Source organism: Punica granatum, chromosome 8 (assembly GCF_007655135.1).
Source record: "Punica granatum isolate Tunisia-2019 chromosome 8, ASM765513v2, whole genome shotgun sequence".
Lineage (NCBI taxonomy): Eukaryota > Viridiplantae > Streptophyta > Magnoliopsida > Myrtales > Lythraceae > Punica > Punica granatum.
This window is the reverse complement of record NC_045134.1, coordinates 6650715-6669537: the sequence shown is the minus strand read 5'-3', so window position 1 is coordinate 6669537 and position 18823 is coordinate 6650715. Positions and strand designations below refer to the sequence as shown.

Here is an 18823-nt window from a genome sequence, read left to right as displayed (position 1 = left end):
TATGATGATGATATTCATAAAGAAAAATAGTATAATATATTTGTCATGAAGGAGAAATAATAATACGGTCCTACATTAATTAATCGTGAAACAATATAGACTGGACCAATATCAAGTTTATCTGAATAAATATGAAAATTTAAGAAAGTTATTTAAACAAAATCACTTAAAGCATTTATTTAATAAATTTATTAAAGCTGAAAGTATCTACGTAAATATTAAAAACTAGAAGTTTAAGGTATTCATTAAACCTATAAGAAATTTACTCCTTCGTATAGTAATGTAGAGGGTTTCAATCTCAATTCCTCTAATGAAATTACCGGTGTTATTTATTACGTAATTAATTATATTTTTTACATTAGGCCTATGCACTTCTATTATTTATTAAAAAAATTTAAAAAAATTGCACACAATAAATTTACTTAGAAAGGCTCATTTGCTGGGAGCCTGCCCATATTTACTAGTGCAACCAGCACCCATTGTCAAATTGTGGACGGGACATAACAAGCCAATTTATCTGATACATGGACCTGTCCTTTTGATCCAAATGCGGTATTTATATGTATACGACTTTTCCGTTAAAGATGCAAATCAATTATTTGGTGCACTATAGCTATAAATAAATTAGTTCCATTTATTTGCCCTATATTCTGTATATATGGTTTTATATCCATTATTCTCCAAAAATATATGTACTTATATATACATTATAGACTATTGAATTGTAGAGGTTGCCCATCAACTTATTATTAAGATACAATCCAATTAATTATCTCATTAAACGAAAATTTGATAGCAAAACTAGCTGGGGTAAATTCATTCAATTCCTGTTATTAATCAAGTATCACGATGTATTCAGCTTTCCCTTCCGCGTGCAACCGAAGGATATATTATTAGTTGTTTAATCGCTATCCATACTGAGGGATAAATCTGTTTCTCGGGGTACAAATAGGGACCTACTTAGGATAAGTGGCGAGATCTTTGAGGAGATGAATAGAAAAATCGAGTTAATGGGAGCGAATATAAGAAACTTCGTTAAAATTTGAATAATTATATACAAATATTTTTTAAAACGTAAAAATTCTTGGGAGTATTATCCTGCGTCCCCTTTGAGTATAGAAAAAGTGGAATGGATTGATGAGAAAGTAATGCGATGTACTATATATCAAACTATGATTTGAAGCTAATTAAAACTATGCTTGCGTCGTCGTTTCATCAACTACGCCATAAAACACGACATCTAGGGTTGGTCCTTTTCAGCTTTGCTGGATATCACATTGCAACACACACTTCCATCATTATTCTCCCCATTATGGAACTATTAGAATTTAGTAGTTTTTAAAATGTAAAAAATTTTGGAGGTGTTATCCGGCGTCCCCTTTGAGTATAGAAAAAGTGGAATGGATTGGTGAGAAAGTAATGCGATGTACTATATATCAAATTATGATTTGAAGCTAATTAAAACTATGCTTGCGTCCTCGTTTCATCGACTACGCCATAAAACACGACATCTAGGGTTGGCCCTTTTCAGCTTTGCTGGATATCACATTGCAACACGCACTTCCATCATTATTCTCCCCATTATGGAACTATTAGAATTTATTAGTTTTTACCAAAAAAAGGAAAAACTATTGGTAGTAGTAGTACAATAAATAATTATCTGCAGCGTGACCATAATTTGATCCGATGAGGTTACGGGATAAAGCAGGGTATTGGACAAAAACTATCAAATCAAACGCAAAAACTATCATATACATATATATATATATATATATCGAGACAAATCAGCTGCAGTCAAATGTTAAATCGCATATCTATATGATATCAACCGAAAGGATAGCATACAAAAAATCTGGGAGCAGAACCACGAATTGTGGCTCCTGATATTCTCCTTTCATCTCATTGCACTGAGAATCCAAACGCATCAATATGACAGCATGCAGTTTTATATACTTTTCTTGTGTGCATCAGGACATTCTTTCTATATTGTCTTATTGGTATATCTTACTATAGGCGCGAATTACGGACTCTCCTTAAACCGTCAGAACTAATTAATGTTAAGTTCAAATATAAACATATATGAAAGAGTCGGAAAATGGGGAGTTGTGGGTTTAAATCTCCAGGATATGTGAAGATTGGTTTATCAGGCTATAACTCATGCATTATATATTATGTAATATATTATATATAGCTATACAGATTAGGTGGGCTAAATTGTTTCTTTCTGTATATTTGAAATAGAAGATTCAATTATTTGGCAAGTCTATAAGCCTACTTTTGAAAATAATAATGTGATCTATAGAGAGAGCCTCCTTTGATAAAAATCATACATAATTTAAAGCCTTAAGCCTAAAGGAAGCTTAGGACTAGAAAGTAGAGACTAGGAGCTACGCAATATAATTGTTGCTTTTGGTTTTGTTTCATTATCTCCTAAACTTTGTTTGGATAAAGTTATATCTGTATAAATAAGCTTCTAGCTTACATATAAAGGGGAAAAAAAAAAAGGCTTGTTGACCTGAGAATATTCCCTCCTACAAATGAAAATCAATCTTTAATCTCTTCATATTTACTCTAGATATATAGTTGATCTCCGAGGCGTTAAAAAAAACCCTAATTTCTTAAAGGTCATATGAAAAATGTCTAATTGAGATCTATATTCACATCCTTTTTTTTTTTTACAATGAATTATCCGAATGTCCACACAAAAAAAAAAACTATTCGCTAGTATTGTCAACGTTTAATACCAGTCCAGCTGATATAATTTTGTACATACATACGGACTGATTGCCATAATAAAGTTGTAAAATAATTAAGGCAGAAATTGAAGAAGTAATAAATTTTCGTGGCTACCAACAATTAATTTCGATTAGATGATGATTAGGTGAGGACATTCTCTAGCCGGGATCAAAGTACCAAAACTACGGATGAGACTGCTTTCAATCCAATCTAATGGCTGCCAACTTGAGTGGGGTTGGTCCCGCATACGGGTTTCTAGCAACTAGGAATAGGAAATCAATAAAGTGGGACAAGAGTACTCTTGCTTCTTTATGGGTAGATGGATACATTTGTATCACGACATGGATAATGTTGAGTCTATTGCCAAAATATTCTCGTTTCTAAAAGTATTTCCCTTAAGAATCTTCCCCACAAAATATTTCCCACAATAGTCTTATACAATCTTTCATTTGTTTGCAAAGTCCCTGAAACTATATTACTGTTATACTTTAGGTCCCATTCAAATATTTATAAATTCATAAATTCAAAAATACATAGAATTAAAAAAAATATTAGGTGGATGTGTCAAATTTAATACTCAATGGGACTATTTGTGTTCTTTTATTAGTTATTAGGATTTTTATTTCATAATATTAGACTCATGAACTTTCCTTGTAACAATATATATATATATTGGATCGGTATGAACATTCAATTAAAATGTATAAAAGCATAAAATTGACCTCTATCAGACCACCCAATTCCCACTTAGATGGACTTTTATCGATTGTTACTCATCCACATTCATAGTGGATGAGTAATAATTTCTAAATATTTAGTCGATTCCCTAATATTAGAAAAATCATATCAAATTGAGAAGAAAGGTCCGATTCGGTTCGAGTAATAAGTTCGAATCTTAATCAGTTCGCGAGAAAAAAAAAATCAGCCATATAAATTACAAGAATATGGTTATTCTGATCTACACCATCCGGAGTTGTGGTCGTTCATCTTGGGTTGGATCCAAGGTATGTACAAAGAAAACCAAAAAAATTCAACTAAATCGCACAGCCAAATCGTATTTGACAAAAAATTATTGAGCCTCAAACAATTGTTATTCAATGTGATTTTTAACTAAAAAGCAATGTGATTAATGATTTGTTGTATTCAACTAGATTAATCACAGTTCCCGAACCAAATCGCTTTAAATTGATTTTCTAAAAATGAAAAATTGCTAAAATAAATAAAATAAGCTAAGCAACTCAAAAATTTGAAAAACAAAACAATGAAAATACTAATATCCACTGAAATTGATTTTTATTTATGGTTTGAATCATAACAATTGCATCCAATTAAGCCGAACATGATTATTTTTATCTAACAATTGGATTTATAACCTCGATTCAAATTGAAGTATTTTTTGATTCAGCATGATTTACAAGTCAAACAATTGCATTCCCCATCCTATGGGCCCCCACCAGCCCTCACCCCTTGTAATTTTATCCTTGTCTCTTTATTTATATATACATATATTATTATTATTTTCTATTTTCTATTTTATGGGTTTTAGAGGGGGACTTAAACTAAAATAATGAAAAAGTTTCAAGGACTTCAAAAGCAAATGAAAGATTATGAGCGTGTTTGTTTTTAAAAAAATTTTCAACTCAGCTCAACTCAATTCCACTTATTTTCAATTCAACATCACAATCATTACTTTTTTTCATTTTTAAAATTTTTTTAACTATTCAATTCAATTTTTAATATTAAATTCTCTCAACTATTCGTTACTTTTTTACAATTCAACAACATAATCATTACTTTCTCTCAATTATTTATTACCTTTTCACACTTTTTCTCATAATTCAATAATATAATTCATTACAAGTAAATTAAAATCAAAATTTAACTCAACTTAACTCTAATCTGGGAAATAGTTTGCAAGGAAGATTATTGTGGAAAATAGTTACAAAAGCAAGACTATTTCGGACAAAGAGTCAATAATGTTCCAATATTCTAAATTCCTTTTCTTTTTAGAAAAGTTTCCCCCAATTTAGAAAAAAGAAAGAAAAGAAAAAAAGTGAAATCACACCCGTGAAAAAGAAATTATTAATTAATTATCGACAACAGTATATTACTTATAACTATTAATTATATTGAGAGACATTACGACCGTACGGTGGACCTAAAAAGTTACACTTCTTCATAATGTCTCTAAGAGATTGAGAATTCCGTACGAGATCGAAATTAATCAACTGGTGTGCCATGAGAAGGTAATTTATAAGCTCAGTCACGCAAAAAGAAAAATATATCATAAAGGATAATGCAGAATATAAAAGCCAATCAACATAAATGAAAGTAGAGTCATAGAGGAACTCGAATCTTATTGAAAAAATATCAATTAAAATTATTTTAAATGAAATAATATATACATTATATAAAAGTATGAAACTTATTTTATTATTTTTCAATATTTAAATTTTGAAAATATCGTTCTATTTCATATAAAACTTCACAACTACGTACCTTTATGTATGGTAACACGCATAATCTTTCTTTTATAAACCTTATATATGTGTGCCCTTGATTAAATATATGAATCTCAAAGAACATACTTGAATAAAAAAAACTAGTTGAAATGATGGAATAAACAGCACTTCGATTTTTCGAAAGAAACATTATTCAATCAAGTTGGAGAGAAAAAATCACCCTAATATAGAAATGTTATTTTCAACTCATAAAAGAGACGATAAAGAAAGAAATGAGAAAAAGGATGAAGTATCTTATTCATTCCAATCCTTTCAATTTATATGTATCAAACACAACCTTAGAGTTAAGAAAGCATTATAACTAATTGAAATCAATTTGGAAAAGTTAGAAAGGACAAATATGAAGAAGAAAATGATAGTTTTCCTTACTACTCTCTTTTTAATTTTATTTAGTAATATATAATTTCTCCTATTATGGAACTCAAAACAACGCATAAAATGGGGGGATTTTTATTTTGAACCTCAATATTTTTTCACATTTATCCTAATTATTATTTTTTATATATCCGTATTCTTGACATTATGTGTTTTGATCCTTGAATTCTAACTTTGATTTTTTGATAAAAATGCTATAGCATCGTATTATTCTCATAAAAAAAGTAGTTTTAAAAAATTAATATGATGAGACATAAAGGAAACCGAAGAGGAAGAGGGTTTAAAGGACCGATACAGAATCTCAGCCTAAGGAGAGGTCGTCAACAATCTTAGAAGGTCTGGCCTTGCTTGATGTAGGGGTTGTTGAAGTCGGCCTCAACTCCATATACTGCAAAGAAAAACACGTTGAGTTGAAGACAATAAACAAAGAATTTGGATGAAAGTGAAAGAAAATGTAAAGATTGAGGAATGAAAACGGACACCATAAAATACACAAATTCCTAAGGAAAACCATGAAATGTAGAAAATAATATTTTAAATATGAAAGTAGATTTTTCTTTTCAGAGAGTACGGTTAATTAAAAAAAATCAACTTTTTATATTTTAATAATTTTAATACGAACTTTTTTTATTAATAAAAAAATACATAAATTTTTAATTTGATAATAATTTTAGAAAATTTTCACTAATTTGTACGGAAACGAGAGCACCGATAACCCCAATCGGAGGAGACGGTGCCAGCGACACCAATCGAGAGAACCCTCAAATTGAAGATTATCACAATTTCGATAAATGGAATCATCACCCCAGCCATCAACCCCTCGATTGGGGTCGCCAGAGTCCTCTTCCGATTGGGATTGTCGGCGTCTTCTATGGCATCGATTAATCCAAACTAACAAAAAGTTTGATGTCATTTTAGAATCGTTATCAAGTTGAAAGGTTATGTATTTTTTAAGTTATGAAAAAAAATTCGTTTTAGAATTGTTTTTTTTTTTTATTAACCTAAGGATTACAATATATATTATGAGGGGGCCAGGTAAGATCCCGAGAGGGAAAGCAATCCATATCCATGCAGTGGAAGAGTGTCAGTCAAGCAGTTCGCCCTCTCTCTCTCTCTCTCTCTCTTCCCCACCACAACCAGAAAAGTCCGCCACCAACCACGTGTGACAGTGCCGGGCCCGCATCACGTGGATCGCTTACACGTGGCGGACGGATAGATCCGACAGCCCCTGCCGCAGGATATTTTATCCGTACGGACGAGGAGCTTTAGATTTTTTGTCCGGTAGTGGACAGAGGAGGTGTGGGTGAAGGGCAGGGCAGGGGGAGGAGCACGGCAGCTGAGATTGGGCTCAGGTTGCTCCGTAGCCGTCCGTTTCCTGAGATGGAGGATGATCCAGCGGAAGATGCATTAAACCCAAAATTTTGATGAGCAGCACATTGACATTGTGTTTGGTTTTAAAGTTAAATTGAATTGAATTTTAATTTTAATTGGATTGTAATGATTCTATTATTGAATTATGAGAAAATGTGTAAAAAAAGTAATGAATAATTGAGAAAAAGTAATAATTGTATTATTGAATTTTGAAAAAAATAATGAATAATTGAGACAAAGTAATGATTAGTTCAGAGAAAGTGATGATTATATTGTTAAATTGTAAAAAAAATAATGACTAGTTAGAGAAAGTAATGATTGTATTGTTGAATTGTAGATAAATGAAATAGAGTTAAAATTAAAGTTAAAATTTATTTGTGAAATCAAACAAACGGTAAGATCTCTCTCTATTCTCTTTTTATCGTTTTTTTTTCGAAAAACAAAAATAGTCTTTTTTTAGAATAAATAATTTTTTTTGGTAACCCTAAGTATCCAGACTTGGTTTGACTAATTTCCGAAGTTCTCTGAACTCTCGGCGATACACGAAGCGTATAATTTCACCAATAGAGCTCATATGGCTCTATAAGGTTCGAATTCTGAATCCAGTAGATACTTGAGTTATTCCTTAATCATTAGGATAAATCCGTTTAAGTAAATAAATTAAATGAATAAAAAAATCAACATGGATTAAAACATATAATTGAATAAGGTATCAAGGTACAATCTTTTAAATGAAGAGAATTCATTATCTGAGCAGCTTTGTCAATACCTCTCAAATTAAATTAATCTAGGCGGTTTGGGAGCGCATGAAAAGAATTAACATTTAAAAAAAAATGCAATCGGGGCAAATTTTATGAATAACATCGCCTCACAATTTCTTTTCCCTGCTCGGTAAGTACTAAGGGCTTCACCATCACTGAAAAATCAGGTGTAAGAAACTAAACGAAAAATTATAGAAAAAAACAAATATTCAAAAGATCTTACAAAATAAACTGCAACAATAAAGAGATGAATTAAAAGCACTTGAACGATTCGCACACGATAGCTAACCAACAATGTAACTCAATCCTCCCGCCAATCTAATACAATCTTTGATGAATATTGGTAAAAGGAGGATTCTCTATGCCATTAAATCAAGACGGTCTCTGCACCTAGTATAGAGTTTGAAAATTGATACCTATATTTACATCTATCTATATCTATATTAAAGAGACAAAACTAAAAGGGCCTTGAGCCATTGGAAATTTTATTAGTGAAATGTAAAGTTTTTTCACTATACATATAATCTATTTGGCCTATTTCCAATCAAAAAATTCGATATGGTAAAATGTGACGCACAATCTCTATACTCGTGGTTTTCTATTTAGAATTTTGATGACTCTGGGATATAAAGTTATTTAGCACATCTTTTAGGGTTAAATGCACTTTGCCTCCCGACTTATGAGGTGAAATTAACCCGACCTATGAAATTTGGCAAAGTGCCCCCTCATCTAATCCAAAAATAAGCGATGTGACTCATGGATCAAATTTCGATCGAAATTCCAGCCAAAAGAAGTTTTTAGAAATTGATTATCATTAATCTGATCATCAATTGGTCTTCCTTTTTTCCCGTGACTCCAAACGTTTACCTCTGCCCCTGAAAACCAATTATGAGATACACTCTACGATATAAGATAATATATATATATTTATTTATTTATTTATTTATCATGCAAGCATAAATTTGTTGACATGCTTCTTTTCATTTGAATATGATTATCACATATTTTACATTTTAGAAATACATAGAACTTAAGAGTAAAGTGTTCAGCTAGATTTTAGACTAGACGAATAAACAATATTATATTAGATTGCCCGGGATTCACGGAGTCCTGATGATTAACCGGTCGAAACTCGGGCATCTGGGTCAGCAAAAAGAAAAAGAAATATATATATATATATATATATATATATATTTAGGAAATACCTGTAAACTTTAAGCTAGTAGATTGAGTCTTAATCGAATTAAGAATATATGGAATGTACCAAATTAGCGAAGTTTGAGGGAAATTATTCTCCTAGGTTGTCTCCACCAATTGATTTTTGGCGCTTTGATATAAAAAAATCGATTTTTAATTTGTTTGACTTCGATTAGGTTATGATAATTTTGAACATTAGTAGAATTTTAAGTCAAGTTCTCTCCTCACTACTTTATTACTTGTAACGGTCCATGCACTTATGAAATTCCTAAACCGTCAAACAAATTCAACTCTCAGTACTTGCCCTCACATGGCAATTTGAGGCTTGACACTTAACCTACATGTGCCTCATGAACTTGACACCTTCCCTTAAGAACTTGCCACTAGTTCCGCACTTGGGTTTAAACTAGACAAACTGCCCACGACTTCCACATTCCGGCTTGAACTAAGACGGGGCGCACCTTAGTTGCTCTCGATGTTAAATCTGGCGCAGTGTGAGCCCACACGAGCGCGCAGAAATATATAAGTTGCTTTGATGATATGTAAAATTACCACTAGCTAGGCTTATAATCCATTGAACTCATTTCCAATCCAAAAGTTCGAATTAATGTATTGTGGTATTCATCTCTTATAAACTCGTGATTTTTTTTGTGTGAATTCAACTCTCAACATGAAAGACCACCGACATTATCTTGAATAGTTGGAAAATTCAGTGGCAGATTTTAAGTGATCATTATCTAAAAATTTGTCTGTAATTGTTTAGATTTTACCAAATTCATTTCAATATTTTATATGATGATCATCCATTTTCTTTTCTATGTTTCACATATTCACGAAAATTTATGTCTGTAACCGCAAGTCTATTATTGTTTCAGTGAAGGATGGATGCGTTTCACTACTAGAGCGCATTGATTTCAATATGCAGAGTGCCAGCGCCGATGCAATACAGTTGCATACGACCCAACCGTTTTCGACACAAGATGGTCGGCTCGTAACCATGAGATGTCCCAGTGAAAGGGAGCAATCGCGAATGTTTCTTTCTAAGGATGTAAAGAGAAGATAAACAATGTTGACTTTGATACCCACAAGTTGACAAGACCATCGAACAGAAAAAAATAAAAAAATAAAAAAAATAAAATAACACGAGGCCAAGTTTTGGAGGGGCCACTACTATAATTGCCGAGGGGATTGGAATCGAATTGATAGAACTTCTTCTATTCATTCAATTCAATTAATTAATTTTTTTTGCGCAGATAATGAATTGCCATTTTCAAAATTGTCAGATATTCACGTAACATAAAGTCCGAGTTGGTAGCAAACCATCATATCATTTGGCCCACTGGGGACATATTGTGTCTCCGCACTTACGAAATAACATAAATGCATGCACAGTCATTGATTTCATCTCGTTCCCAATCTTTTGTTTACACAGACATATATATGCTAGACGTAGGTCCGTACTACTCATGGAATCATCCAATCTAACCAACTGAACTTCAAATTAAAACAATAGAATATTGCTAAGAAAATAATTTGTTCTTTAAGTTGGAGCATGAAATTAATTTGCCAAGTTCGAGAGACTTTCGAACAATACCTTTTTTTTTTCTTTTTTCTGAAATTGATATGTAGCTTAAAAAGGAAAAATTGAGACAGGGGAAGCAATACATGTTACGAATAAAAGAGGAGAGAAAGTTTGCGGTGGAATTAAAGTGAATAGCTTGTTTAGATAAATTACAGTCATCATCTTAATTCAGTGGCTGTAATTGATTATAACGCCATTGTAAGCAGTGACAATGAAAAATGAAGGTCAAAGCAAAAAAAAAAGTAAAAATAAAATAAAATGAATGGCTTTTTATTATAAAACTAGAAACTGCTTTTTCTTATTCTAGTTTTATAATAGTAATAAATACCTTATTTATGCTATTATTTTCAGTGAACTTATCTTTTATATTACTGTATAATCATCATATAATAAGATAATTTCTCATATTGTAATCACGAGAGGAATTCTCTATATTCAAACTTAATATAAAAAAGAATTACTAGCTACCTTACAAAAGTGGCAATTTTATCAAAAAAAAGTAAAAAGTAAAAAAAAAAAGAAATTCTAACTCTATTCATAAATAACCATACATGATATCTATATATAATATTTAATTATAAAAATAAAATAAATATCAAATATAATTTATGAAAACCGCTAACAAATAAATACTAATTCGACACAATAGCTTTTCGCACGTGTAGGAGGTTTGAGATATTTATTATATGTTCATTTGATAAAATATATTCACCACCTTACACCATTTCACTTATTTGCGTAACATCTTAATGACTATCTTCCACAATGAGCGAGTAAGAAGTTAAACCAATATTGCACGCAAAATTTCAATGACAAATTTTTCCTTTTGGCCTCATTGACAAAAGAATTTAGGTATCAAACTACGTACTTAGTTAAAACTATCGGGTTACAATTATTTTGCAGTGGCTTATCACGATACATTTGTTGGTGATGATAAGCATGTTTCAGACTTGGATTCATGAAATTAGACCCATAGTTATAATCGAATGGCTCCCATTTTTTTTCCGACAACAAAGTGGATGCATGCCGACATATTAATATCTTTGTCTCTCTAAGAAATGTGAATGATCAACCGTTGAATCCAAATTGAAGCCGTGGTTTGGTCCCCTTATCAATAGTACGCTGAGCATTATGGCATATATAGTTACACGTGGCAAGCATGTAGGAGCTAGCTCAAATTGATACTGCTCTCTTCCATGAGCCGCCCTCCTAATTTAGCAAATTTTTGGGGGAAACGCAAAAAGAGATTGAAAGATCAAAGGCCTCGGATCCCCTTGGAGTTTTTCTTTTTAATCTTTATTAATTATTACTTTTATAACTAAAGCGGTCGGGTTTGATCCCGCTAATTCTTTCGGTCGACGTGAATATTTTTATATAAGTTTAATGACAGGAAAATTGACCACAGATTGTGTAAGCGAGCTCAAGGGCATTTGAACTTAGGATCCTTTGTTTTGATGTAAAGTTCGAACTTTACATAATATTTTACGGTATTTATTTATAGAGATTGTAAAAGTTAATTATTATAATTATTTACTCGAGTTAAAACTTTACAGTCATGATCATTAAAGACTTTACATTGAAATTGTAATGGAGATGACTGTTATGGGATTCACAATCATCTCTATAAAAATAAATCACATATTATACTATCATTCATATTCCCCGAAATTCAATATAAATACAACAATTTCACATCTTAACTCTTAACTCTGGGAAAAAAAAAATTAAACTTTTCCTCACTTCTTTACCTTCCTTGTAATCTAACATAGAAGTGTGCAATACTATTCACACTACAGCTAGACCAAATGCCTAGGGGTCAAATCTCAGAAAGTTGATTGGCATTTTACTCTACAGAGAAAATTTCCAGGTGCTGGTACAATTGCAACTCAATTCATAGGTTTTTGAATCACGAGTTGTGTTTGCAGATGGGGAAACACATTCCACATGGGCGAGTGCATAGGATCGAAATATTGCCTGCAAGTATGCCATGGTCAATGATAAATCTAAGCTTGAATGAAAATTAGTTTTTTTTTTTGGGTGAAAGAGGAGATGTATTAAAATTAATTATCCATGCACAATACGCTTACAGATCTCGGGAACGAAAGCCCCATAATGTCTTCAAATAAAAGCTTCCTAATGCTAGGTGGGAGTGATGTAAAATAAGAAGGCTATTTGGTAGCTCCGTACTAAGGTTGGCAAGATGGTCTGCACTTCGGTTTGCTTCCCTGTAGGTATGTTTCAGAATGATGACATCAAATTGTTGGCATAGTGTCCTGCAATCATCGATCAGATTAGTTAATGCATTGCTGGTAGAGTCACCCCAGACCCATTTCAAGACCAACTACGCATCCAATTCCACAATCAGGCGACCAATTCCTCGGTCTCTAGCAATAATCAACCCTTGCCTAAGAGCTTTTAGTTCAACAATAGGGCTGGTTGCCTGCCCAAGATTCATATGATAGCCAACAATCCATCTCCCTAAGGGATCCCGAATGAGACCCCCTGCACCGGCTAACCTCGGGTTGCCCCTCGAACATCCATCTAAGTTTAGTTTATAGAACCCATCAGGCGGTGGTTCCTAACAGACCTATATGATTGAGCTGGGTTTGGGGGAGGCCATTATTTCAGCCGCATAAATTTCTACAGTAACCTGAATGTTGTGCTCAGTCAAGTTACTATGAAGAGGTTTCGAGGAAAAGATAAGAGAGTTCATGTTCTTCCATAGGTGCCGGATAGCAAAGGCAAAGAGGACACACCAAGGAATTTGTAAGTGCAATGTCTGTATAGTGGAAAGATTGAATCTAATCCACTCTTTGACAGGAATGGTGAAGGTTGCCAACTTAGACACAGGAATTTAAAGGTGTTGCCAGAAGGAACGAGCAATAGAGCAATCTCGGAGGATGCATTCAGTAGTTTCAAGCTCAGACGGACATCTTGGACAATAGGGAGAGACAAGAAGACCACGTTGAGCCAGGAGAGCTGCCGTGGGCAGTCTGTCCATGCTACACAACTAGATGAAATGTTGGATGCGAGGGACATTTCCATAACCAATCCCACTTCTCCTCCGAATTGGCGTGATGATTGAGGTGAAGGAGATAGGCTGACATGGAGGTGTATCTGCCATCTGATGAGGGGCCCCATATAATAGCGTCCGGTACTTCATGGTTTAATCCCACTAGAAGGCCTCGAATGAAATCCTGGATGTTTTGGGGTAGTTCGAAGGGTAAAGAGGTGAAGTCCCAGTCCTAATTGTTTATTAGGACAGAATTGACCAACCGGTTGTCTTCCTGAGAGGGCATCGGACCATGTATAAGGCTTCTTAGCGGCGATGTTCTTATCCAACGGTCGGTCAGTCCATAAGTGAGTTGAGGAACCATTGCCAATTAGCTACTTTGCACCTTTCTCCCACACCTCCATACATGTTCGAATAGCTTTCCAATTACTTGAGCCATATCTGGAGCTAGCTATACTGTGGGAGTTTGCATGATGGCGTAGCAAGCGAGCCCAGGGAGCTTGTGAAGAGGGGGCTCGCGAGACTAGGTTTCCTAGAATGAAAATTAGTCAGTTAATTGATTCAAGGTCATTTTGTAATTTCACAAAAAAAAAAAAAAAAGAGAAGAGAATTTCTATTGCTTCAAATAAAATCAGCAATTTCAACCTAGAAATGTATAGTTCGCTACCATTTTGGTGAAAATGGCCAAAAGCAGCGAAAAATATTACAAAAATATAATTATACAGTTAATCTCCCTCAATGGGCACCCTTCTCTTTTTCCAATCTTGAAATAGCTACATCAATCTATTGGAATATGGAAGTCCTCCTGCCGTGATATGCTTTGAATGGAAATGTACAAATCCAATTACTCTCTTTACTTTGATGACATGGACCTTATCTTTGATTAGAACCATTGCCATTTATTCCTTTGATTAGAAACGTGAGAATTCATTCCCTTGATAGGAAATTTCACCCCTTATTCAGACGGATCAACACGGGTCTTATTGGTTTGTAAAACACGTTAATTACTTATTGGACCAATCCAAATCACGATATGCATATCGAACCTGACACATTCACCGTTCTCACACCATTTATAGATAGAATCCTTAATATGGTTATGCATCTATATTCCATTCCGCAAATGATCAATATCGACAACACTCGGCATTGGTGGTTAGGAATCGGGATCCTTTAGAGGGTGCGATCCCGATTTCGATTCTAACAACTACGGACAAAGCGAGGAGGCAAATGGTAAAAAGGTAAATTCAAAACCGAATGACCATAGTAATTTATGTTTATTTCCGATTTTGCCCCCGAAACTAAGGATATATCTACCGTTTATCCCGTGATATTTGACATTGACACCCCATCCCGTCCGTCCTCTCCTCCCACCTATAAGATCTCAAGTGCCACGAGAGCCGAGTCCCTTTCCTTATCCATAAGTTTCGATATCCTCACCCGGCTGTGTCGTAATCTCCCAACAGCCACTGCCCATCTGACGCATCCAACGGTTCCTCCGAAGCCGTGGATTGAAAGGAAAACAGCTGGGTGAGGATATGAAAACCGCTGCTCTTAACCGTAGTGGAAGTGGAGGCGGTACGATTACGAGCCTAACCATGGTTAGATTTTAACCCAACCATTGTTAACCCCCGCCCTTTTAAATGCCGTTCTCTGCGTTTCGAAGAAGTTGAGTTCAGTGCGAAAGAGAGAGAGAGAGAGAGAGAGAGAGAGAGAAGGAACTGTGAAGGTGAACGGAGATGATGATCGGCGAAGTCGCTCGCTCGAATCCGACTGTCCAGATCCCGCCGTGGGATCCTTATGACGATCTGACGGCCGGAGTCCACTCGCCCTACTCGGTCCCCAGCCCCACGGGGGACTACCTCGCCGCGCTCCACCGCTACCTGCCCTCCAACGAGCCGGACTCTCTCGAGCCGGAGCAGGCCGACCCCGAGCTCCTGAACGAGTTCCTCTGTGACCACTTCCGCATGTACGTGTTCAAGGTGAGGCGGTGTGCGCGGGGGAGGTCCCATGACTGGACTGAATGCCCGTACGCCCATCCCGGCGAGAAGGCCCGCCGGAGGGACCCCCGCCGGTTCCAGTACTCCGGCACCGCGTGCCCTGATTTCCGCAAGGGTAATGCACTAGCCTCGTTTTGCTATCTGCTGAACCATTTCCGGACTTAGTATTGGAGACCGCGATCAGTGTCGATAAAGCTTATAGATGGCGAACAATCAGTTTGGTGATCGGTTTGAAACTGCGATCGTATGCATATTGACGATCTAAGGGGAAAGCAGATGCTCTGGAGAATATAGAAATGGCTAATCTGCAGCATGCATGTTTCTCTTTCTCCGTGAAGAGGTTTCATTTTCTTCTTCCGGAACCTTGATTTGAGGTTGGCATAGATCAATGGCGGATTGACGGACAAGTTTTCTTCGTTAAGAATAGACTCTTCAGGAAAGAAATGAAATAGTGGGTAGAATGTTTATCAGCTGCCTAATCAATGTAGAGACTTCCGAGTGTGGGCAAGTTTTGTCTTCCATTTAATGGCTTGGAGATTAGGATTATTTGCTAATTGAAAATTGGTCTCGACGTTCTGAAATTTACGATTTTGATTGATTGTTGCACAGGTGTTTGTAAGAAGGGAGATTCATGTGAGTTTGCGCACGGGGTGTTCGAGTGCTGGCTACATCCCGATCGCTATCGTACCCAGCCCTGCAAGGACGGCCCCAACTGCCGCCGCCGTGTCTGCTTCTTTGCCCATTCGCCTGACCAGCTCAGGATTCTGCCTCAGCAGCCGAGCCCCGGCTCGGTGGAGTCGGACTACAGCTCCCCAGGACGACTTGGTCCCGATACCCACCACCTGACCAAACCTGGCTCCTTCCTATCCTCCCCCACCTCTATCCTGACCTCCCCACCTATATCCCCTCCCTCAGACTCCCCGCCCATGTCCCCAAGTGGGCTTAATTCCGTGAGCGAGCTGGTTTCCTCGATGAGGGGATTGAGCTTTGGGAAGGCTAAGTTAAGCCAAAGGGCCCACTTTGCGTCTGGGTTTGGGCCAACCCGGTGCTCGACCCTCCGCCCTGGATCTTACATGGGCAACCTCATGCCATCCACCCCAACGCGATCTGGTCTGGGCGGTGGGTTTGATCTCTTGGAGAGCCCCTTCAAGGAGGAGCCGGCAATGGAGAGGGTCGAGTCAGGGAGAGACATCAGGGCCAAGATTTACGCAAAGCTTAGCAGGGAGAACTCCCTCGATCTGGTGGACGCTCCTGGCTCTGGTCCTGATGTTGGGTGGGTGTCCGAGCTGGTGAAGTGAGACTTTGGTCGTGCAAGACCGATTTAGCAACGAGTTTTGGATACGAATTTTTTTTTTTTGTGGAAGAAGATGGTTCGAGGGTTGAAGGTGTCGGCGGCCCGAGGAGATTCTTCTGAGATGTGAATATTTTGGCTTTCTAGCACTTTTTTTCATGGATGACTGTAAATACTATGATGATTGGAGGGGAAGAGGGGCTCAAGACCCATTGAAGAGTCTTGTTTTGTGGTGGCTTTTCTCTTTTGTTTCCATGTAGAAGAAGAAGATGGTGAAGACGACGATGGAGGAATTGTACAGCGCTAGGAGGGATTAATTTGGGCTGCCGAAGAAGACGAGAACGGACTACCGGCTGGCTTTGCTTAATTATTATTATTATTATTATTATCATCATCATCATCATTATCATTGTTAATTTTGTAAATTGTTTTTTGCCTGTAATTTGCTTTGAATCATTATTGTCTAAGCCCTGTGTTTGTGCCTACTGATCAATATAATGTACATATTCCACTTCTCCGGTCCTGTGTCGTGTTTTCCGGGGCATTTTTCCTTGATCCAGATGGTGAAGTGTTAATGATCGGGATGTTTTGCAATGTTGATATGACGGTTTTTGTAAAAATTTCCTTGACTTGGTCAGATACTGGTGAGAGGAAACTGGGGTGTACCGATCTGGACTTCGAAATCGAAAGATTGATGATGTTACAAATCTGATTTGATCCGGATGAGACATAATCTAGTCCCAACGGGCTGATAGTTTTGGAAGCACGTGGATATGGAAAATCTATTGCCGTAGCAATCGGTAAAACTCAAAGTCTCTAGTTCCATCTTAACACGCCGCACTCATTTCGTCCTAGGCCGAGGTTCCCGTCGATGCCCCGTCCGGCTGGTTCTAAATCAAGAAGGAAGAAAACATCGAGGTGTTGAGTTTTAAAAGCAGTTCTAGCGAGCAATTCTAAACTGATAAGGAGGTTTACTATCGAGAAACCGGTGTCGTCGTCGATAATGTGAATAGGGGCAGATCCAAGCTTCGGGAAGTGGGGTTATCTGACCCCAATTGAATTTAGAAAACATTGCCAGACTAATTATATTCGTCTGTCACAAGAACCTTTCTTTGCTCAAGGTATGTTACAAGAACCTACAAAGAAATATGGAACGAAATAATGTGATCGCACTTTATTTCTTTACTAAAGATTATCTAGCCGAGCGATGCCGCGGCGAGCCCAAAACATTTCTCTTCCTTTTTTTGTTTCATCATAGTTTTTTTGTATACTGAAATTAATGATAAAATTAATTATATGTAAAAATTAGAGACTATCCATTGATATTAGATATTTCATACTTTTCAAAAAATTATACTAATTATTAATTTTCTTTTTGTTAATTACTAATTATTAATTCCATATGGTATAAAAAATAAACATTTATACAACTTAATCTTAAATTGAATTTTTAATGTATTTAATTAGAAAATCATGATCGTAATATAACAGTGCTTAAGTGGCCCACTAATTTTAAATGGATAAAATTTACTTGAAGTTTGGGTTCAAAATTCATTAAAAGCATCTCGTGGTCATAGACATATCTAAACAAAAATTAGTCAGTTAATAGACTAATATAACCTTGTGTTTCATAAAAAAAATTCAAGGTCTAACGTCGAGACTAAAAACAAACTGATTAAATTAGTAACAATTTGAAATAGCCTTTTTACTGGTATTGGTTAATGTTAGGTAATTTGGCACTTCTTTCACTTAACTAAAATCTTAGATATAAGTCTTGTGATTACAATTTGGAGAGTTTCATCATTTAGTGACATGATTCTGCTCATACCTAAATTAATCGGGTTCGTTGGACTTTCAGACATGAGGTGGTACACATAAAAAAATAAATAAAAGAAATAAAAAAGGAAAGAAACAAAAATTAAAAGAAACTAAGAGAAAAAAGAAGAAGAAGGAAAGATAAGGGTGAATCCTTGCA

General features: G+C 35.6%; 1 protein-coding gene across 1 annotated transcript; it reads left to right on the top strand.

The window, feature by feature from the left end:
• Window positions 1-15219: 15219 nt before the first annotated feature.
• Window positions 15220-17371, top strand: LOC116188248 (zinc finger CCCH domain-containing protein 20-like). Its single transcript, XM_031517473.1, has 2 exons — window positions 15220-15672; window positions 16167-17371. The coding sequence occupies exons 1-2, from the start codon at window positions 15297-15299 to the stop codon at window positions 16853-16855; spliced, it is 1065 nt and encodes a 354-aa protein (XP_031373333.1). The 5' UTR covers window positions 15220-15296; the 3' UTR covers window positions 16856-17371.
• Window positions 17372-18823: the final 1452 nt, after the last annotated feature.